The 24,044-nt window shown below is 41.0% G+C and overlaps 2 protein-coding genes across 3 annotated transcripts; one reads left to right on the plus strand and one right to left on the minus strand.

The window, feature by feature from the left end:
- Nucleotides 1–793: 793 nt before the first annotated feature.
- LOC311034750 (macrophage mannose receptor 1-like) lies at nucleotides 794–7,084 on the minus strand. 2 transcript variants are annotated; one of them, XM_084042726.1, is made up of 8 exons: nucleotides 7,059–7,084; nucleotides 5,879–5,989; nucleotides 4,999–5,388; nucleotides 4,262–4,612; nucleotides 3,770–3,955; nucleotides 2,979–3,061; nucleotides 2,164–2,299; nucleotides 794–1,269 (listed from the first exon to the last, which is right to left on the minus strand). In XM_084042726.1, exons 2-8 carry the CDS (start codon nucleotides 5,910–5,912, stop codon nucleotides 923–925), a joined length of 1,527 nt encoding a protein of 508 aa, XP_083898852.1. In that variant the 5' UTR covers nucleotides 5,913–5,989; nucleotides 7,059–7,084; the 3' UTR covers nucleotides 794–922. The 2 variants fall into 2 exon arrangements, with proteins under 2 accessions (XP_083898852.1, XP_083898853.1); XM_084042727.1 differs by lacking the exon at nucleotides 7,059–7,084 and adding an exon at nucleotides 6,721–6,753.
- Nucleotides 7,085–15,579: 8,495 nt separating this feature from the next.
- Nucleotides 15,580–23,511, plus strand: LOC311035131 (macrophage mannose receptor 1-like). The gene is made up of 5 exons (XM_084043213.1): nucleotides 15,580–15,636; nucleotides 20,283–20,321; nucleotides 21,164–21,565; nucleotides 21,907–22,272; nucleotides 23,270–23,511. The coding sequence occupies exons 2-5, from the start codon at nucleotides 20,285–20,287 to the stop codon at nucleotides 23,272–23,274; spliced, it is 810 nt and encodes a 269-aa protein (XP_083899339.1). The 5' UTR covers nucleotides 15,580–15,636; nucleotides 20,283–20,284; the 3' UTR covers nucleotides 23,275–23,511.
- Nucleotides 23,512–24,044: the final 533 nt, after the last annotated feature.

Raw genomic sequence — 24,044 nt, forward strand, 5'->3', positions numbered from 1 at the left:
AAAATGGCAATTTGACCAAAAAGTGAGTTTTGGAAATTATGGCAATTATGCTATGAGGCTAACGAAATCAATATTGTGGCTACAAATTAGGATTTTGCATATGAAAACAATTTTCTGATCTTAAAGGTAGGGTAAGTGGTTTTCTTTGGTTAAAATAAGTGTTAGATAGCTCTATATTCTGATAGTACTCATTGCTATAGAGTGTTTGTTCAGTAAAAGGAGTCTCCAGCTCTTTATAAAACACAAAATAATTTTTTGTTTCAGTTTCAGTTTCATTTCCAATTTTATCCAATCAGGATTAGAGAACTCAATCAGGATATAGATTAACAAGTGAAATTGGAAGTGATGACACTAAGAAATGAGCAGGCAAAATTGGAACTGGAACACTATAAAAATTAAGCTTAAAAATGGGTACTTTCTCCTGATTGGCTGCGATTTTGACACCTACCGGAAAATGTATTTTCTGTTTATTAAAGAGCTGGAGAGACGGGGAGACTCCTGTTACTGAACAAACACTCTATAGCAATGATTACTATCAGAATATAGTGCTTTAACCTTTTAACAAAATACTTTTTGTTTTAACCAAAAAATATCACTTACCCTACCTTTAATAGAAAAAGAATGTTATCCCAGAATTATTATTATTATTATTATTATTATTATTATTACCCTTATTATTATTATTATTATTATCCGTAATAATGATGATAATGATAATGATAATGATGATAATAATAATACACTTGTGTAGCAGGGAGGATACAATATACTGTAAGAACATGAAAACATGTCAAAACAAAAGCAAACAGAAAATAAATATATAAAATCATACCCTCTGACATCCATCCCTCAAAGCTCTTGTGACTGTGGGTTTATACCCAACATTCCCACAGCACAACAATGAATCATTTACTGTATATAACTACTTTCTCACACAGATGAAATTGAGTTTCTCGTCGTGATGCAGGCTGACCCAGGACTGGTTCCCCCCACGCTCCACAGCTGTAGCCATCCCACACGACCCCGTCCCATTCCCCGGGGCCCAGTTTCGGTAGCAGGAGTCCTGGTTGCTGAGCCAGAACCAGAAGTCCAGAGGGCAGGAGTAGTGCATGCCCAGCCACACGTAGGGGGTGCCGGCCATCTTGGCTCGTTGCCGGACCCAGTCCTGTTCGTTAGCATTGTGGACGGAGACAAGGTCATGATGCTCCTCTCTGCAGTAATTCATGGCATTGAACCAGGTCATATTCTTTTTGATTAGGATCAGGTTATCTGCAGGGAAAGACAACAAGATGTACACAATTTAGCTATTAAATGTGTTTTGGTCCCATTTTGTGTATATGCCTCTAGGTAAAAAAAAAGGTCTCATAATTGATGAATGTGTCCCTATGCCCATATAGAGCGTGCCAATTCCTGAAAGGGGCGTCAACAAGTGCCTTTTGGTAGCAGCGGACATCTTTGAGGGGTAAAAACCAGGTTGACTTAACATTGCCCAATGCCACGCCCAATGCCAACGCCCCCCGTGGTGACGACGCGTTGGCACGCTCTATATGGTATATATCGCTCAGATCAGCGGTTCACAACGCACAACTGCCTATCCGACAGACTTCATGCCGGGCACCGAACTCCCTCCGTAATGCATGTGCCCCGTTTGAAGTCAATCAATCGGACGGTTCTCGAGATATGCAAAGGGAAGATACACACACGCATGTAGCCCTGAAACATGACTGTCATAAGCGTCATGTGAACCATGGCTAGCACGCATGCAGATATTTGTGGAATTTATAGAAGGCTATAGTATATAGCGAATAGGACACATGCCCACATCTCCTTACACTTCAAAGTGCTTTATAATCTAGCTTTTTTTTTTATCTACTTTCTTCTGTTGTTATTCCATAATTGTGTTGTTGTTGTTGTTGTTGTTGTTGTTGTTGTTGTTGTTGTTGTTGTTGTTGTTGTTGTTGTTGTTGTTGTTATTGTTGCAACAATGTTGTGCAGCCAAATCCCAAAAATGTGACTTTTGAATGACATGAACCAAATGGACCTGTAAGAGTCCATTTGGTTCCACTTGTAATCTCTTGGGAGTTAAATCAACACTGAGGATTCTACTGTGTTGAAAAAACGTTTGCTTCTCATGTACATGTGCGTATCCATCTTGCCGCCTACCAGGTCTGCTCTTGCAGGTGAAGGGTAGAGTTTTGTCGCAGCCCTCGTCATGCCACTCGCCACTCGCCGCGATCATCACACAGTTCTCATCATTAGGCCCCTGCTGCGGCTGATTGGCTTCCCAGTTGTTATAGACCTCAAGACAACATAAATGTTTTAAGAATGTATGTTGTTGTTGTTTTTTTTCCCAATGCTAATTACCAGTTCCCCCCATGTGTATATAGTCCCTTGTCACTGCTGACCCCTGTAGTTGGTCATAACATATTTTTATAAAACAGTAGACAATCATGTGTCCTCCTCTGATACACATGCAGTCACCAGCCACTTCTTTTCACGCATGCAGAGGTACACATTTCACTCCCAGTTCCACGCTCTGCTTAACAGGCGCCCTGACCAACCTGTGACCTGTCGCTAGTGCAGCGTCATAGAACACCCTCCCCACCTGGCTTCCCATCCGCAAACACGGCAATTGTGTTAGTTGGAACGAACCCCAGTTAACATGGTGATTCGTAGGAACTTTACCCCCTGCCCCTAGAATTAGCCTACTGTATGGGCTTTTTTGTGTTTTTTTGTTGCATATACTGTATGTTTCAGTTGAGATCATGCAGGAAACAGAGATAAAGAAACACAAAGTGTGTTACAGTTGCATTTTCGATATATTGCGCAGCCCTAGAGTGTGATAGAAACCAAGAGAGAAAGAGAGAGAAAGAAGATGACATGAAGGTCATGATCCTGTCACAATAGCACAACACAGGAAGCCCTGTCCTGAAACTTTATGAAGTCATGGAGACAACTGCAAGGCCATAATAACTCACCAGAGAGCTTCCATCTGTCCAGTTGAACTGGCTCTCTTCATCATTGTCATTCAGTCCTATCCACTGATAGGTCGGATCATTGGCTAGCACACACACGCACGCACGCACGCACGCACGCACGCACACACACACACACACACACACACACACACACACACACACACACACACACACACACACACACACACACACACACACACACACACACACGCATGCATGAACACCCGCACGCACACAGCAGATGTTTAGCATATGTCTCAGTGATTATGACAGATAAATTGGTACTGGGCTGCTCTAAAAGGTCTAATGTGAGCCGTACATGCCTGCCTCTCTTGGCTTAAAAATTGATAATAGGTTGGCTTTTAATACACTTACAGTAAAACAGTAAAACTCCTGTTTTTATACATAAACAGATTGTTTATAGTAATACTATGCATGATCATTACATATACACTAGATGTTCCAGTAATGGGCAGCTTGAATTACCTGGTCCAAAAACCAACGCTTTAGGGAGATCTTTTATTTTTAGATCATTGACTCTTTGGAATAACCTGCCTTGAAACCTCTGCTGCATTTACAGTAAATAAACTTTTAAAAATAATCTTAAATGTATTTAACACCGTAAAGTATTTTACAGGTGAGACAGGTGAGACACGCACGCACGCACACACGCACGCACGCGCAGGCAGGCAGGCAGGCAGGCAGGCAGCCAGGCAGGCAGGCAGGCACACACACACACACACACACACACACACACACACACAAACACACACACACACACACACACACACAGGTGTACTTACATTTTTTCCACAAAAGTTCGACCAAATTCTGTTCCTCCTGTGAGTTGATGCTGACCAGGTGAGCGTTGAGATCCTGGCAGTGTTGTTCAGCATCAGACCAGTTCTGTTTATCAGCAAAGTGGCGAAAGCAACTACCATTGAACTGCAGCCAGCCATCAAGACAGCCGTGTAGCTCTACACACACAGGCGTGCGCACACACGCATGGACACACACGCACGCACGCACGCACGCACGCACGCACGCACGCACGCACACACACACACACACACACACACACACACACACACACACACACACACACATGCATAGGGCTTAAGTGGACATAATTCATGATGTAGCGTACTTTTTTCTCTTCTTCTACTTCAGTACAGTACTCAAGTAAATATACTTTACTGTCCACCACTGCTCATTTGGGACTGTTACAGTACTATGAAAAATCTGATGAATAACTTTATGTTATTTTTGTTGTGTAAACTCACCACTGTAGCAGAAGAATGGTAGCTTCTCACTGCAGTTCCTAGTGTTCCATTTGCCCTCATCGGTCAAATTTGTCACAGCACAGATTCTTTTCTGTCCTGAATGTTCCTTGAATTTTGTCTGCCAGTGTTTGAATGAAGTATTACTGCCATCAGACCACTCCCATGGGTCACTGAAGACAGTGAGACCGATTGTAGCTCCACCTGGTAGCCCTTCAAGCTTATCCTTTAACGTTGTTCTAATTTCTTCGTTCTCTGCTTCATTTTTTGGACTGGCCAGGAGGCCTTTGGTTTTTTTTTTGCAGTGGTTCTGAGCAAATGTCCAATTTCTTTCCTGCTCAATAAGAACGAATCCTGTGTGGTGAAGAATAAAATAGTTTTACTGTTTCATGTGCAGCCAGCCTGTGTAACTTGTATGATAAGAATTCTTACTAGCAATAGCTTGTAGACTAATGATCTGTACCCAAATCATTCATATTGATGAAGCTATTTAGGATCAAATTTGCTGGTTTTGAATGAAACAAAGTATTGGCTTTCACATTTGTACATTTGTTACCCAGTTCAGATGAGATACAGAGTTCTTTATCTTATGGTGTCATGACAGTGGAGAACAGATTTGAACCGCACCGGATAGATACCGTATGGACTACTATGTGTACATTTGTAGATATATTGTTTTTTTTATTGATCGATTTTTCTCTCTTCCCCTTGCTCCCCCTGCCCTGATGTATTACTCTTACCAGTTTGGGTTTGGCAGATGAAAAAATAATTAGCATTGCAACTGACATCGACCCAGGTGCCGTCTTTCATCACCACGCAATTTTCATTTCCACCAAAATTGTTTGGTTCACCATTGCTCCATTGTGCCTCAGTTTCATTCAATAAAGTACCATTAAGCATTGGCCAGTGCCACAGACGTTTTTCTCTCTTCTCCAGCCCAATCCAGGCGTGTCCATTATCAACACTGTCTACAAACAGAAGAAGCAACAGCTTCACATCCTCCATGTCGTTTATGGTGGCCAGGTCGGTGCCAGCTCTCTCTCTGCAGTAGCTCTGGGCGTCAGACCAGTTCTTTCTCTGATCAACAAAATCGTATACACGTGGTTGACATGTGGAGGAGTTACACTGCCCTGGAAAGAGAGGACCATAGGCAGAGAGAGAGAGAGAGAGAGAGAGAGAGAGAGAGATGTGTATGTGAGTAGGGTTGGGATCCGGAACCGGATCCAATATTTGGAACCGTTTCTGGAACCGTTTTTTATCACACTGTCAGAGCTGGTATGTGGACTTCATGTCTGCTATACAATAACAATACCAGTGGTATTTTCAAGGACCACCATAACTCTGAGAGTGTATAAATGGAACCAAACGGACCCATAAGGGTCCGTTTGGTTCCATTTGTACACTCTCATAGTTACAGACATGTAAGGTTTCATTTGGAACCCCCTATAGGAATCGTTCAAGGGAACCGTTAAGGAATCAGACCGTTAGTAAGAGGGAATCGTTAAGGAACCGGAATCGTTAAAATCCTAACCCTATTATGTGACAGGGTGTTTATTCCTTTTGTTTGTTTTGGCACACAATAGAATAGAACAGATAAGAATTGTATGGTAAGACACTTACCCATCAGAATGATAAGAAATAGACACCGATGCATATTGGCTGTGTCAAATGAAACTCTGAATATACTGTATATACGGACACCAGTATGCAGCAATGACTTGTGGAAATGTTCTGTGTAAGAAAGAAGTGTTAATTAAAAGTAATCACCCCTTCTCACGTACGCATATACTGCACGGGCGCGTGGACACACACGCATGCACGCACGCACACACACGTACACATGTACACACACGTACACATAAAGACACATATACATGCGTGTTTTTAAGCAGGGCTGGACAGGTGTGTGCTGAAGATAGACATTAAACAGTAATTAATGTTAAACGTCATTAATAAGTGTCATTATTATGTTATCATTTTTAAGGGGAAGTAATGCATCTTTCAAAATGTGTTTTCACAAGTGTGTTATACTGTACTGTACACAACACATCCTCAAAAAACATCTCCTTTCCAAATGTACACTGTATCTGTTATAGACAGCAATAACTAACACTATACTGTACATACTATCTGTTATAGATGGCAAACACTAGCCATTAACTGTAGATGAATAATGAACATAAACGTCTCATACCTTTTACTGTATATAGATAGCAATACCAATGTCAAATATTGTACATACCTGTTATAGATACATAATTAACACTATACTCAACTGTACATACCTGTTATACAGTGTAGATACATAACAACAGCTATAATATACATACATACCTGTTATAGATACATAATTAACACAATACTGTACATACTTGTTGTAGATAGCAATAACTAACACTATACTGTACATATACCTGTTATAGATGAATGATTAACGGTAACGGTACACTGTACATACATACCTGTTATAGATAACTATAACTACTCAAGTAGATACAACTGTAGAACTTGTTTCCAAAACCCTATGTACATACTGTATGCTATTATAGACAATAACTTCCCAAGTAGATTGTTCAACTCTAAACCAAAGAGGAGGCAGTCTGCAAAACAGTTACGTTTTTGTCAATTGTCATATATATATATATATATATATATATATATATATATATATATATATATATATATATATATATATATATATATATATATATATATAAAACATATATAGTAATAAATACAGTGTATTGATCATGAGTGCCATATATTGTAATGTCATTAAATTATATAAACAACAACTCACTGCTCTACGGTATGTGATTCTCCCTCTGTCCTCGGTCCTACTAGAACTGGCGATGTAGACCTGTCCTATATAATGTGCACTGTGCATAAACAGTGTCATTTTACAGCCATGCAAATGTGAACATTTCAACATTCAAATGCAGTGCAATATTAGCCTGCTTTTCAGATGTTTATCTTCCCAATGAGTGCCTTTATTGTGACACATTTTCTTTTATCTTTCATAAACAATTATGGCAGAGTCTGATCCTTGTACTGTGCCTTTTAAGCCAAGGATATCCCTGCACACAATACCTAAGCATAAGCAATTGCAATGTCCATCTTTGTCTAAAGCAACTATCCAGTTTGAAAAACTCAAACCATGTTGCATGTGTGAGAATCACTTAACTGTTGATTGTTTACTTTCATAGGCAGAAATGTGTCTATCAATCCAAAATTCTGTCCACAAATGAATAGAGAATATAACCCTATAGTCTCAGTATTTAGTCTAGTAGTCTAAAATACACTGCTCAAAAAAATAAAGGGAACACTTTGATCCCTTAATTCTTTTGAGTTTTTTCGTTAGCAGTATGTACACAGTTCATGAAAAAAACTCAAAAGAATTAAGGGATCAAAGTGTTCCCTTTATTTTTGGAGCAGTATATTAACTCCAAAGGCAAATCATGTTAATTTAAATGGCAAATACAGTATATTTCAGTTGTATTGGAGGGTAGTGTGTGTTGGCTGTATTTTCAGCTGACATGCTGATATTCCGTTAGGTGGTGCTGAAGTTGTGACTTCATCACCACTAGTTTCTTGTGATCCTTCACCTGAAGTTCTTGACGTGATCCTCCACCCCTGAGAGTGAGACAGAATACGACAGAGCCATGTTGTATGTACCCGCCTGGACTGACGTACCCCAGTTCACCTCTGTGGGGTCAAACACATAAAGAGACATAGATGTTTTTTTCCCCAGATACATTACATTACATTACAGTCATTTAGCAGACGCTTTTATCCAAAGCGACTTACAATAAGTGTATTCAACATAGGTAGGGAACGAAAACTACCAATCACCAGAAGTCTTAAGTGCATTTCCTGCAAAAAACAAGCAACCAAGAGTATACCTAGCACTAAGGTAAAAGTGCAATATATCAGCTACCTACTTTCTTAAACAGATGAGACAAAATAGCAAAATCAAATGAGCACGAGCTCAGACAAATAAGTGTATCGACTAAACAAGATCCAGTAAAACAATACAAAACTAAAACAAGAGTTCGTACAACTAGTTAACAACAAGTAGGCCAGGCAAAGAGGAAGGGTAGTGTTTCCTGAAGAGGTGGGTTTTCAGCCTGCGGCGAAAGATGGGCAGTGACTCTGCAGATAGTATCAGTAATTTCACACACAAAGGTCAGAACGTTCAGAGTTTCTATAATTATTTACACCTTGAAAAACAACTATGCCACTTTGGCACCTAGAACTGTCATATTCTGTTGATGCTTCTGACTGATACTGACAGTTTTTTCATACAAACTACCAGTTTCTACAATCCTTAAATTGCTGTGCATCCCATTCTTACAGAGGTTATCGACTTATTTCTCTATTGCTATGTGGACACTTTGGGTTGGCCATAGCTGAGTGGTTAGTGAGCCCGCCTAGGGAGCCAGAGGCCCTAATTGCCCCAGGTTCGATTCCAGGCCAGGCCAGCATATGTGTCAATGAAATGAAATTTGTCCCCGAGCAAGACTCTTAACCCCTACATGCTCACAGGTTCTCATTGGAAACAAGACCGCAAGGACTTTCATGAACGACCTGTTAAAAGGAATTATCCTTATACTCCTTCCAGACCCCAGTGCCTGGTTTTAACTTGGCCCCCGAACCAACGCCCAGCCCTGGTGGATTGTGTTGGCTCCTTCACCAAGAACTTAAGCCTGATGATCTGTGGACACATACTCACGGGCAGGTGTGTGATAGTCTGTCTCTCTTCAAAAACATAAAGAAATCCAAAAAGGCGAAATATTGTTCAAAGATGGTGGTGGACCAATCAAATGCAATGCAAGCAGATGTATGGTTGTTTTGCCGCTGGTACGCACTCATAGAAGCGCCCATATTTACAAGATGGTTGTTTCTTGTGTGTTGTGTTGTTTATTAATTGGAAGATAGATGGATATGTCCAAGTCTATATAGAATTACTTAATTATTTAGTAGAACCATTAAAGTCACTGTACCATATTGTTTTTCCTTGGATGGTATGCAGACAGCCAGGCACTTGAGCTCAGACACCCTGTGAATGGCTGAGATGGGGAAGGGAGCGCTCGTTTTGTGATAACCAACTCCATCCACTATAGCTTGCCTACTCGGCGGTGCGCTTGTCGACATGCATGCTCATTTGCTACTCAACGTGGGCACCTGGTTTGTTGTTAAACCTTGCACATACAGTTTGCAGGACTTTGAGTGAACCAAAACAGGACATCAAGTGAACCAAAATGAGCCCTCTTTTCTGAATGCCATCCTAGGAAAAAGTCTGTAGAAATATTACTGCATGAAGAAATCTCTGTTGATTGATATGTCTCTGCTCCCCCTCCCCTCGTTTAGGATCAGGAAGGACAGATTCTGTCCTAAACAAGAGGAAGGTACGCTCGTTTTACACACCCTTCGCTAGCGACTGTCTCAGGAGCGGAGCTCGACATTTGCTTCAGGTATTAGCCCAGTAAGAAGAGGGGTCATGATGCATGATATCTGTGCTCTATGTTTTGTGTTTTTAGATTCCTTGTGTCTGATGATGTGTGTAATGTCCATTATTCTGTCATTTGTTATTTATTCTAGGCTTCTGGTCTTGGAAAGCTGAGGCCCAACACTCTGGTTCTGGGCTTTAAGACCAACTGGAGAGAATGTTCTCCTGAGAGCCTGGATGACTACATCAAGACCATATAGTGAGTACATAGATACAGTTATTAATGCTAAAATGACAAAAACAACCACAATGACCAGATTCATCACAGGTGATAGTTATGGTACTCACCATTGTATTTTATATTACAAGGTTGGATGGCTCTCCTTGGCAGAGAGACGAGAACTGCATTGGCATCTGTTCTTATATAAAGCCATACTTGGAGATTGTCCTAGCTACATCTCATCATTTTTGGAATGGGCCCCCGCTGGACCCTATCACACCCGTTCAAGTAGTTTTCTCACATTTAAGGTGCCCAAGGTCAACTCTGAATTTGGTAGATCTGCTTTTAGCTTCTGTGGTCCTACCACATGGAATGACCTGCAGACTACATTGAAATTAACCACTCTAGTACCCTTCAGTCGTTTTAGAACTCTGGTGACCAAACAGGTCACCACAATGTGTAATTGTTTTTAGAACTCTGAAAAATGCTGTCTTGATTTATTTTTGTAACTTTTTATATCTCACATGTACTGGATGCCTTTTTCTTTTCCAATTCCCAGATGTAATGTATTTTTAAACTGTGATGTTGTTGAATTTGCACTGTATTGTATTACTCGACGACACTGCAAATGAGTTTAATTACTCAGTGTAATTTCGAGAATAAATAAATCTTGAATGAATGAAATTTAAACCAGTGGTTCTCAAATATTTTCATGTCATGGACCATGAATTATGAATTAATTTGTATTTGTCCCTAAAGCCCATCTGAAGATGTTTTGTGCCATGGAGCCCCGTACGTACCAGATTTGTAAAGAATGTTTTAAAAACTGGCTGCTTATTTCTCTCACAACATCTGGTAACACTGCCTTAATAGTGAAAATAGCAGATCTACTGTACAAGCGGGACAACGTGTCACATTGCACTGCATTGCAGAGGTTGTAGATCAGCTGTTTTCTCTGTCTGGCACTATCGTACAACAAAGTATAAAATAGGGCTTAAGCCTGAAGTTCTTAAGTTCCTTCCATCTCAATGTAAAGCATCCTTGGGTCTCTTGAAAGGAGCTATATAAAGCGTTGCTGTTATTTTTATTATTACGATCATTATCATTATTAAGTGGTTAAATGTCTCTGTGTTAGATCCATTTGCAGTACAGTATGCAAACAATTCTACTGTCTATGCAAAGTACTGTTGTAGGCTACATCAACATACCCTGCCTTCCGTGTCATAAGTCACTCCTAAAGTAGACATGGCCTGAAAATAGCCTTTAAAGAATACAATCCATAGTATAATAATGCAGACATCGTAGAGTTCCAGTATGACAGTGTCTGACATTTGAGGAGCGTGGGATAGCTTTTGTCTTATAGAGTACAGAAGTCCTGACGTCACTTGTTCATCCCTTGGTTCGTAAAGTAATTTCTCTATGGAGAATAACATTGGGTCATCTTAGAATCGTCTCTAAGAATTGTGGTCCAAAAATAAACAAACTGTCTCTGCGATATTGTCAGGGAGGAGGTTCTGTATCGTTTATGATAGTCAGTCACTTATATTTGATACAGTCTGTTTCTGGCGAAAATTTAACTAATTCGGCGGAAGTAACATTATCGTTTTCTCACCGTCAGTTGATGCTTCATCTTGCTACCATAATTGACGGCCACAGTCATGGAGTGTACACGAGTGTATGTGCTCAATTGCCAAGCAGACACATGGCCCAACTAACTCCACATTTTCCCCCAAAATTCCTCAATATTCTGCCTGTGACACCAGCTGCTTCGCATCCCATCACTGTACTTGCAGGATGTACAATTAATATCAAACGCATTATGCTCCAATACTTATGCAAATCACTTCGCCAACACAAAATTCACGTCCGGGTGTTTCTTTTCACCAGCCAATCACCTTTCACGTTGCCACGTCCGTTGCCACGTCGCGCTGACGTACGCTAAACAAGCGCTGCCGTGCGCACAATGCAAACGAGCCCAAAGGCGCGCAAAAATAAGCCGACCATTGCTTACACACAAAGTCAGACCTGGCAACGCAGCCTACGCCAATCATGTGTGAGAGATCTACAAGCTATGGGGCAGAGACGCCACCGTATCTTAGCAACAACTACAGCGCTCACTCTCATTGGTCGTGTCACGCTAAGAGCAGTCTCCAGACAATGGCATCGCAGACAGCTTGCTGTTACTGCTGTAGCCATCACAGGCAGTTGCAGCACGACGGACAGGGCGCTGTGATAGCTGCCATGTCGCTAACGCTAACGTGGTTGTCATGCCTGCAGCGGCTGTGCAATCACTTTGTCAACAATGCACGTTCATGTGGTGAATGTCAATATTGCTGCTCAGTTCGTCCATTGTAGATGGTGTATGTTTGTGTGTGTCTTCTGGAGAACTATGTAGCTCCACAGCAACTACATTAACTAACGTAATGGCAGGACCGCCCCGTGCAACGCATGTTAGGCTGCGTTATGGTCATGTAGTAATTTCAGATAATTTCGCTCCGATTAGAGCAGTGCTTATCAACCCTTTCACGCCGCCCCCCCCCCCCCCAAATACATGTACTTGATCTGGGACCCCCCCATTCTGTTTGACTCCGTTCCACAAGTAAATATTGTGAAAATAGCCGATCTACAAGCTCGAAACGCCTCACGTTGAGAGGCTTTGTAAGCTGAGTGTTTGTGTTGGAGCGCCTCAGTGCGGCTGCAGAGTTCATGTGCAACCTCTTCCAGAGAGACACAGAGACACTAGAAACTCTGCTGGGGAAAAAAAACACTGCTGGGCATTGACTTTCATATGGACATTGATCTACACACTGCAGGTATATCTGCTACACACACAACATCCAACTACACACTGCAGGTATGATGCAGCGTTTGCATTACAGCCAGCATGCCAGCGTAGTTCCCATATGGTTTCAAGGTGGGCTAAACCATATGGACCCCATGTCAGCAATGTCAGCGGCATCCACTTCAGTCCCAACTGCGATGCCCATGCAGGCTATACGTAGCTTCTACCTGGCCCTTAGGTGGGCCCCAACTAGCCATGTTTATGTGGGACCAAGGCGGGTCCTAACTGGGTTTGCCCATGCAGGCTTTAACTGGGTTCTACCTGGGCCCTAGGTGTACCCTAACCAACCACAGTGCAGTGCCCATCGCTCCAATTGTTGTGACGTCAGGGCTCTCAATACTGCACATTGGTGGAGGAGGAGGGGCCGCAGGGCGACCGCACACATCGCTGAACCAATGGTAGCCCACGGATGTTTCCTCTGGGGATTTACAATCTGCCCCTCTATGCCACATATCATCCGCACTACAGGGTCTTCACTGACCCTCATGACGCTACGGCACTTATATGAGTTGCCAAGTGGCCGCGGGCGCAACGTGGGCGTGGCCGCGGGCTAGACGCGAGCCCCCGCGTAGCGGGGGCGAGCTTCTAGTATCCATAAGAGTCAAACCGCCGGGATAATTTGTTTATTTTTGGAACACAGTTCTTATTTGACGCGATATTAAAGACGTCTATGGGGATTAATATGGGGATAAAAGAGTGTTGGCTACGCCTTGTTCTATTACCCTGCCTGGATCTAGTTTAGAGATATCAGATAGAGATATTTGGATTTTCGGTTCTGACAACAACCACTGGACCGACCAAATTCTTACTTTGTAGCCTACAAACACCATCGGGTCCCCAGCAATACACACCAAGTTTGAATTAGATCGGTCAGACACACACGCACGCACGCACGCACGCACGCACGCACGCACACACACACACACACACACACACACACACACACACACACACAGAAGCAGGTTGATCCTTGTGTATAATTTCCCTACTTTGTTATTCAAATATGTATTTGCATAAAGCACAGTTGAGTTCAGTACCCCTACAAACCTTGTAGGCCATCAACTAACACCTTTAGGGTTAATCAATAACCCCTTATAATATAACACGTCATTGCATTCCCCATATGTGGAATAAAATGACATGTTCAGTTTTTAAATGAAACTTGAAATATGTATTGCAAAAATGGTTGTTTTTATTTTTTTAGTGGTGATGGGCCTCTTCATTTCTTAATTTTCGTTTCAAATCTTTTTATTGTGAAGCACAGGGTAATATTATACATTTCTGTTCATACATATGGATTGCTAAAAAAACAAAAACCAACAGATATACACAAAATAGACGGGTAACATGAAAAGAATACTGTTGGTTCCAATTCTTAAGTTCAGTGAAAGCCCAAAAAACAAGTAAGCTTGACTCCAAAAAAATCACACCTTGATGGCTTTTAACTTTTTAGTGATAGTAGTAGTTAGTAGCAATTGCAGTAATGTCATGTATCTCTTTCTTCAAGCCTTGCTGCTTTCCATACTTTGAGGTCCCCAGAGATGTTGGCCCCAGACAGGATACCGATAGCAGAGGGGAAGAAGACGGCAAACACCTGGAAGAAGCTGCCTTCATCTCCTCTCCAGTCTGGCAACAGATTAGACATGAAGATCTCACCTGTAGAAGTCCATGACAATCTACCGAGTTATGTTAATACAGTATTTAAAGCATGACACTGTATGACACTGTATAAAATATATAATATAGACTAAGCTGCTGTTTGAAAATCCACTACAGCAAGTGGACTTGGGGTAGTGTGTGCAATACGCCCAAAGTTTGTTTATCGTATGCTATGTAATTAATGTATTACTCTTACGTGGTTAGTTTTTATAGTATTTCTTCGATTGCATTCATGAGCTGGATGTAACATACGTTATTTAATGGAACAAAGCCTAAACCTAAATAATCTCTTACAAGGCCATCAGTAAAAGCCACTTGTCTCTGTAGCTACAATCCACCTTCAAGACTCACTCATCAAAACATTCATTCACTTTCTGTAAATGAGTGTGTTGTATCTCATACAGTATGTGATATTTGTCACAGTGACTGAGCATTGATCAGAGAGAGGTCATTAGGTCACAATGCAGTCACTAGCCTGGCTGGGACGGGATTCAGGAGGTCACATACACAGTGACACAGACTCGGTTCACACTACAGAAGGCGCTCTCCTCCCCAACCTATTCCTGTATCCTAGGAATTTAATGCCACTAAAAGACTGCCTTCCAGTATATTCGACAACAGCAACACACAGCTCACTTCTGACACTGTGCTGTTGTTGGTTAGAGTAGAAGTCATGATTTAGAACAGAACAACCCTAAAATATATACTTAGTTGACCGGGATCCACCAGGGGTCTATAGGTCCAGTAATTTCCCTCTACACCTATCTCTTTTCCAAAATTAGCCGATCTACAAGCTCACAGCGCGTCACGTTGTGAGCTTTTAGATCTGCTATTTTTGCTGAATGTTCGCCCTGCAATAGGAAGTTGACCGTTATAGGGTTTAAGTCGTTAGAACAGAAAACTTGCAGTAGCCTGAGTTCCCAGGAAGTAGAATTGAGACCAACTGGGCTCTGTGCTGATTTGGCTATGGCATACAAGAAATACTAATACTTATTTGTGTGCAGTGCAGTTAAAGGAGTTACAGAGAGATTACATTTTCATATGCAAATATGTTGCTCGAGAAAAAAAGCGGGATGAATGCTGCCTTTCAGTGCATGCTAATACAGATAGAAGTGTACAGGTACTGTAGGTTACAGGTGAACCGTCATAAGGTTGTGTGAGACAGAGTGAGACAGAACACAATAAGACACCTAACTTTCTGGCGGAAGGTAAGGATTCTAGGCAATGAACATGACATATAGTCTATCAAAACATTATTAAAATAGATTTTATATTTTTTCTTTAACTTTTTTGTTTTCAATCACAGGAAGCCATGCATCCCAACTTAAGTGCCATAGGATATATTACTTTTGGGACAAATGGAATTAAATTTTTTCTGTGTTGATAAAAAACATATTGAGATTTACATTGAGTTCACTTTGGTAAAAGTGATTTGCACTTTCATGCCAATGTTCACTTAAGCACTTAAGAGTAGCTGCCAAAGTTTTACATGGGTCGATATTTTATTTCCATGTGTGGCTAGATATTTAATGATCTGTAGATATTAATTTGTTTTTCTTTATTTGGTTTGATTTATCTTTTTTGTATTCACACTACTGCAGATTATTTTTATTTAATGTGGTATACAGTGCGAGCCTGTCAATTGAGCCTTTCTGTTATTTACTTAAAGGTAGGGTAAGTGATATTTTCTGGTATATCATTTTTTTTTTGTGTTTTTGTTAAAAAGGTACTATATTCTGATAGTAATCATTGAGTGTTTGTTCGGTCACAGGGGTCTCTCCAGCTCTTTAGTAAACAGAATATGGATAGTACATTTTCAGGTATAGGTGACACAATTTAAGCCAATCAGGAGAGAGCACTGAAAATGCATTTTCTGTTATAAAGAGCTGGAGAGACATGAGAGACTCCTTTTACTGAACAAACACTCTATAGCAATGAGTACTATCAGAATATAGAGCTATTTAGTCCTTGGGCCAGACGAGATATCGCTACCACTAAGTTGGCAAAACCTTACCTATACTAAATTGTTTTTTGGGCCAATATAAGTAAATAAAAATATGATAGACTTTCCATAGGAGCAGCTTTTTATATTTTTTGACATGTTGTTATTTTTCTCTATAGGCGGATTTTCATTCATAGCCAACAACATATTAAAAGTTATATAACACACTTTTTGGACATCACACTGCTCCTTTTTTTATAAATTAAACAAACCTGTGTCCAATTAAAGTAGTTGATGAAGTGGGTGTGGCCTATTTGGTGGTGGAGCAGTTTTTTCAGGAATCAAAGCTGAAGTAGTAGAGGCCCTAGGAGGGGTCCACGCGCGACTGCTTATTCTTTTTTCTAGTTTTGATTTTTGGCATCCATAGGACCTCTAATATTGGGATTTTGATGATCCCAAGAAAAAAAGTGGTCCCAAGTGTGTTTTTTTCAATGTTTTATTAACCCTATGAGACCTGCGGGATGGCTGGCTGGAACGCCGGCGAGACTGTCTTTCGGAGACTGTGGAACACTCAAATTTAGACGTAGCCCAAAGATAGAGATACCATTTGATTCCAGACAACCTCAGGTTTCCAATGGGACCAACCTTGTCATGCTACCTTGTCGGGAAGGGGGCTAAATACCTAATGATTCAAAGTTAAGACAACATTTTGGCGAGGGAAAAACGACCATCACCATTTTCCAAATGGTCCCTTGAGCTGTCAACTCAATATATGTGAATGAAAATGAGTTACATGGATACCTACAAGCCTCTCCTGTACAGACATGCCAAATGTATGCCTATCTCATGCAGTTCTGGGCAAGAACCATGCAGTGTTTTGCATGCAGTACAAATATGTAATTTCTGCCTATTGTAAAAAGGAGACCACTTCTAGGAGAGGAGACTGCATCTATAGCTGTATGAGACCACTGCACTGTATCTAGAAACCACTGTACTGTATCTAGACCACCACACTGTATCTATTGCGATATGAGACCACTTTAATGTATCTAGAGACCACTGTATTGTATATATATATTGTATATATACCACCGCACTGTATCTATTGCTATATGAGACCACTTTACTGTATCTAGAGACCACTGTATTGTATATATACCACTGTACTGCATCTATTGCTACATGAGACCACTGTACACTACTGCATATATATGAGACCACTGTATTGCATCTAGACCACTGTGCTGCATCCAATCCCACTGTACTGAATCTATAAAATACTGTACTGCATGTATAGACCATTGTACTGCATCTATAGACCACATACATTGACCACTGTACTGTATCTATAGACCACTATACTGCATCTCAACTCAACACAGCTTTAAACATGTATATATAAAGCACATTTAACATGACTATGTCGCCACAAAGGCTTGGTAGTAGTATGCAGTACAGTGATCTACAGATGCACTAGAGTGATCTACAGATGCACTAGAGTGATCTACAGATGCAGTAGAGTGGTCTACAGATGCAGTAGAGTGGTCTACAGATGCACTACAGTGGTCTACAGATGCAGTAGAGTGGTCTACAGATGCAGTAGAGGGGTCTACAGATGCAGTAGAGTGGTCTACAGATGCAGTAGAGGGGTCTACAGATGAAGTAGAGTGGTCTACAGATGCAGTAGAGTGGTCTACAGATGCACTACAGTGGTCTACAGATGCACTAGAGTGGTCTACAGATGCAGTAGAGTGGTCTACAGATGCAGTATAGGGGTCTACAGATGCAGTATAGGGGTCTAAAGATGCAGTATAGGGGTCTACAGATGCACTAGAGTGGTCTACAGATGCAGTAGAGTGGTCTATAGATGCACTAGAGTGGTCTACAGATGCACTAGAGTGGTCTACAGATGCACTAGAGGGGTCTACAGATGCACTAGAGTGGTCTACAGATGCACTAGAGGGGTCTACAGATGCAGTAGAGTGGTCTACAGATGCAGTATAGGGGTCTACAGATGCAGTATAGGGGTCTAAAGATGCAGTATAGGGGTCTACAGATGCACTAGAGTGGTCTACAGATGCAGTAGAGTGGTCTACAGATGCACTAGAGTGGTCTACAGATGCACTAGAGTGGTCTACAGATGCACTACAGTGGTCTACAGATGCACTAGAGTAGTCTACAGATGCACTAGAGGGGTCTACAGATGCAGTAGAGGGGTCTACAGATGCAGTATCAGTGTCCAGAGATGTCTACAGATCACGACAGTAGTCTACAGACACACTAGAGGGGTCTACAGATCACGACAGGGGTCTACAGATGCACTACATGGTATACAGATGCACTACAGTGGTCTATCGATACAGTACAGCAGTCTATAGATACAGTAGCTAGTCTATAGATGCAGTACAGTGGTCTTTAGATGCAGTACAATGGTCTATATATGCAGTACAGTGGTATATATACACAATACAGTGGTCTCTAGATACAGTAAAGTGGTCTCAGATAGCAATAGATACAGTGTGGTGGTCTAGAAACAGTACAGTGGTTTCTAGATACAGTACAGTGGTCTCATACAGCTATAGATGCAGTCTCCTCTCCTAGAAGTGGTCTCCTTTTTACAATAGGCAGAAATTACATATTTGTACTGAATGCAAAACACTGCATGGTTCTTGCCCAGAACTGCATGACCATCTTGGATGGCATCTTGAAAATTATGCCTTTCTGCTAAGTATATTTTCCTGGATATTTGGGATGTTCTCAAGCATGCCTAAAGGTACCAGAATCAATTGAAAACCCTTTTGTATCAATGTTTAGGGAGGTTTAGTGGTACTCTTTCTTATATGCCTATTGACCGGTCTATTTCTCATAAAAAGTGCTTGTTTAAGATAAGGCTGAAAATTACCACCCCAGAATGAAATACTATGGGTAAATTATACATTTCCTGAATCCTTAGGGTCATGTCAGTATTCCAGTTGTTGTGTTTTGTGTCTCTGATGTTTCTTGATGCCACAGAACTAAAAGAAAATATATGGTTTAGGCAGAAATTGTGAGAAAAAAAAGGTTATTAAAGGTTTGAAGAGCTCCAGTGACCACTGTACTTATCATACATAGTCACCAAAGGGCTCGAATGAAAGCTCAAAGTGTCCCCTTAAAAATGATACCAAACATAAAATATAAAACATTGTAATATGCCCTGAACGTGAGCCAATACCAAGATATGCACATGTGTCTAAAATGCCATTTTTCAATGGGGGGTGGTAACTTTAGCAGCTGATAACCCCAATTTAGCTGGGCCTCAGGAATGTCTATCATACAAAAATAATATCTAGGGATGTATAGGAATAAAAAAATCCCAACTAGAATTTGCCATCCCAGGTGGTAGCGATATGTGAGATTTTGGGGTTTGGCCCAAGGACTAATTTAACACTTATTTTAACCAAAGTAAATCACTTACCGTACCTTTAATTGTGATTATGAACACAGTATAGTAAATGTAACAGTTCAATACTATATAGTAAAGCATTATTGGACATCAGGAAAACACAGCAACAAAAACACCTGCAAAAAAATGTCTTGTCAGAAAAAAAATATTTATTGTATGTGAATTCAACAGCAATGAAACACCTTGTTTATTTAGTTTATTTACATAGTATATTGAGTATATTGAGTGAGTATATTAATTTATTTTAATTTGGTTTGATGTATCGTTTTTGCGTTCACATTTGATGTGGTATACAAGCCTGTGAATTGAGCCTCTCTGTTATTTTTGATTATAAAAACACAGTAAACGTAACAGTTCAATCACTCGGTAAAGAATTGGACAGAAGGAAAAGACAGCAAAAGAAATCAAATAAGTGCAAAATAGTCATCAGTAAAAATGCCTTCTCTATTCATTGTATGTGAATTCAACAGCAATGAAATACCTTGTTGGCCTACTCCTGCTGGTCTCAGGTCAGTATCTTCGTTTGGTTATCGGGCAACCATTTATATTGTGACAACATTTTGTACATTCATATCAGACAGGGTTGCATTGTTGTTATTGTCTCCGCCAGGCCGAAAGGCATGGCGAGAGAGTATGTTTTTCATCTTGTCCGTCCGTCCGTGTGTCCGTGTGTCCGTGTATCCATCTGTCTGTGAACAGCTAATCTCCGGCACTGTTGGCCCGGTCACTGTGAAACTGTGCACATACACTCCCTGGATCCCAATTCAGAACCTCTGCCCCAAATTTCTCACACGGGCCTGTTATAGCGCCACCAGGAGGCCGATTTGTGCTAAACACATTTTCTGATATTACTCCCAACGATTTTGTCCAAACATCACGCAAATTGTTACACAGTATCTCGTCATGTGATCAAGATGGAAGTGTCCGATATTTCATATTCCATCCTGATTGGCTAATATTGGCTTCCAAAGTTTGCAGGATAGGTCCGTTTGAACAAAATGCCTCAAATCATGAGCGCAATGTACGATTTCCATGACATTTCGCATGCACATTCCCACTAGGCCGAGGAAGAAATGCCACCCTTTTCACATTGGCCTATTATAGCGCCACCAGGAGGCCACAATAACCTACCTGACCTGGCGGAGACCTGTGCTCCGAGGAGCACTTTTTCTAGTTGTTGTTGTTGTTGTTAATATTATTATTTCATATTATCATTATTATTGTATGTATGAATATTATTAGCCGACTGTTATTTCACAGGGCTGCGTTATGTTAGATGAAAATAAGAATAATATCCACAACTGGACTGTAAACTTTTTGCTTGTTTGTCTATCTTGCTTGTTGAAAACAGGTATCAGTGGTGCACTGTGTAAAGACAGAATTCGTGAGTACCATCTTGTTAATGAGAAAAAGAACTGGACTGATGCCCAGTGCTACTGCAGAGAAATGTTTGACGACTTGGCCACAGTTGAAGATGAGGAAGAAAACGAAGATATTATTAGGATGTTAACATCTGATAAATACAATGAACTGGGTTTGTCATGGATCTGGATAGGTTTACAAAGGAATGATAGTCTGAACTGGATCTGGTCTGATGGGAGTGATTTCCATTTTAAAAAGTGGGGGAATAATGAGGGGAATAATGTAAAAGAGAAATGTGTAGAAGCCAGATTCAACGATGGATTCAATGGAGAGTGGAATGACAACGATTGTAATATGAATCCGAGACCATTTCTGTGCCAGAATAAAACTGGTAGGTTCCAGCAACATTACATTGTGAATTACATTTCTATTGTTCTGCTCTAATTTGCGTCTTCTAATATGCACCTGCAAACTAACTATGCTTTAATGCCATAAAAAAAAAGTATTCACTCATTAAGGCTTAATTGATAGTCTGTCGTATGACCACTCAACAACAAATGTATAATATTTTCAACATAAATAAGTATTGACAGTAGTGTGTGTGTGTGTGTGTGTGTGTGTGTGTGTGTGTGTGTGTGTGTGTGTGTGTGTGTGTGTGTGCGTGCGTGTGTGTGTGTGCGTGCGTGCGTGCGTGCCCGTGTGTGTGTGTGTGTGTCCTTCTGTCTTCTATAGTTGACTGTCCACCATTAGTCTTGGTCAAAGAAAACAAGACCTGGGCAGAGGCAGTCAACTACTGCAGGGAACACCACTATGAGCTGGTCTCCATCAACGATGAGGACATGCTGAGATGTGTGCAGAAGAAAGCCCAGAGGGCAACCACTCCCCATGTGTGGCTGGGCCTGCACTACACCTGCACTCTGGACTTCTGGTACTGGCTCAGTGGCGTGTCCTACAGCTGCCAAGACGGGCCCTGGGGCAATGAGCCCCCGGCCCCGATGGAAAGTTGTGGGACGAGTGCAGCGATGGAGAAAGGATGTCCCTATGGTTGGCTCAACGTGAACACCAGTGACACACTCAACTTCATCTGTGAGGGTGGCGGTGAGTTAAAGTTCATGGATCCTCCTCTACGTGTGCTGTGTGTCTGCCTATTGCAGAACTACACGTCTACACAACTGTACAATATTATGACAATCCATGTTGGTTTTGTAGACGACATAGAAGATTTGTTTTGTTAAAAAGTTCCAAAATTATTCCAAATTGTTCAACATTTTTCATGATTTGTCTAAACCTTTTCTAAAACAGCCATTCTATTCTACAATTTCTCAACGCGTTGTGAGCTTGTAGATCGGCTATTTTTGAATAGACAAAGAATAAAATATGGTTAAAGTGGTTAAACTGGTGAGGGTGGGGACAGCTCTGATGTGAGCTGGAAGTGAGTTCCACAGTGAGGGGGTGGCCGCCGAGAAGGCCCTGTCAGTCACCCCAGGTTCGCTTGGTTGTCTTGCGGGTCTTGCAGGAGGGGACCCCCTGGAACTCCCTCAAGGACCTGGGTGTCCCCTGACCCCATTATGAGAATCATTGGCCTACAGTATGTGACATGAAAGCACAGACAGAACTTGTGGTGCTTCCCCCTAAGCAACACTTGCTGTAACAGGGTTATGTGCACCTCTGCCCCAATACATAACCCAGTGTAATATGCAGTAACACAAGGCAAATCATAACATACAGTATACATAGTATGACTCTGGCAGGAGGTGATGCTGCTTTTTATACACACACTACAGTATAGGTTCCCCTATGATTACATGCCAAAGACATGCCATTTATTTTTAGTTATGTAGAATCATCATACTGTAGCTATTGAATTGAAGAGTTTGGTCCCAAAACGAATTTCAACAAACTGAAAACATTGACCAATTGCTCGATGACGAAATGGGCAACCACAAACTACAATTAAATGTTTTGCTTTTGAACAAATTTGAAGGTGACACAAGCCTTGTATAAGCTATACTGTACTAGTTAGCGTAAGACTATACATGATGAGGTTACAGAATTAACAAACTGGATGTTCTTTTTTCTTTCCATTTTTTGACAGATTGAGAACCATGGTGATGACTGCTGCAGCCAAAATTGCAGCTTCAAATTAATATTCACATTAATATACTTGTTACATTCATTATCTTTCATCAATTACTTTCAGCCTCCCATTAATGTTTGACATAATCACTCTTTGTACACTTTGTGTACACTTTAAAAACATAACTTTTTGTTTTGTACTGTACTATTTACTATCATTTACATTCAGTGTTCCAAAAAGGAAAATAAAGACAGATTGTGTGCACCAATTGCATGTTTTATGTTCCTGTTTGAGGTAAACCCCAATCTTGAACAGAGATTTAGTACAGAGATGAGATCTGCTTTGACGTTTTGTCTACCTATCACCATGGTGATTGTTACCAAACAGGGGAAGGGAGGATTCCTTTGTGAAATTGTGTTAATGCAATGTCCCCTGCTACGTCGGTGTCACTGTTAAATATATATGATGGTTTGAGCATTGCATTAACGTGTGTTTTAGTTATCCTCTTAGCTAATACACATTCTATTCAAATGTGGGGCTTTACCCACTTATTGTAGTTCATTCACTGAGGTCCCCCAGGGATCTGTACTTTGCTCACTCCTTTTGTCTGTCTTCCTAAAATCTCTTCACCGAAAATAGCGGACCTACAACCTGACAACGCCCCAAGATGGGGAGCTTGTAGAACTGTTATTTTTGTCGAATGTTCACCTATTTTCGCACAATGTTTGTTCGTCTATAGAGAGTATGCACATGCGTCACTTTTCCACCAGGACACGCCCCCCTCATCTAGACT

Source organism: Gymnoscopelus microlampas (genome assembly GCF_963454915.1).
Source record: "Gymnoscopelus microlampas genome assembly, chromosome: 19".
Lineage (NCBI taxonomy): Eukaryota > Metazoa > Chordata > Actinopteri > Myctophiformes > Myctophidae > Gymnoscopelus > Gymnoscopelus microlampas.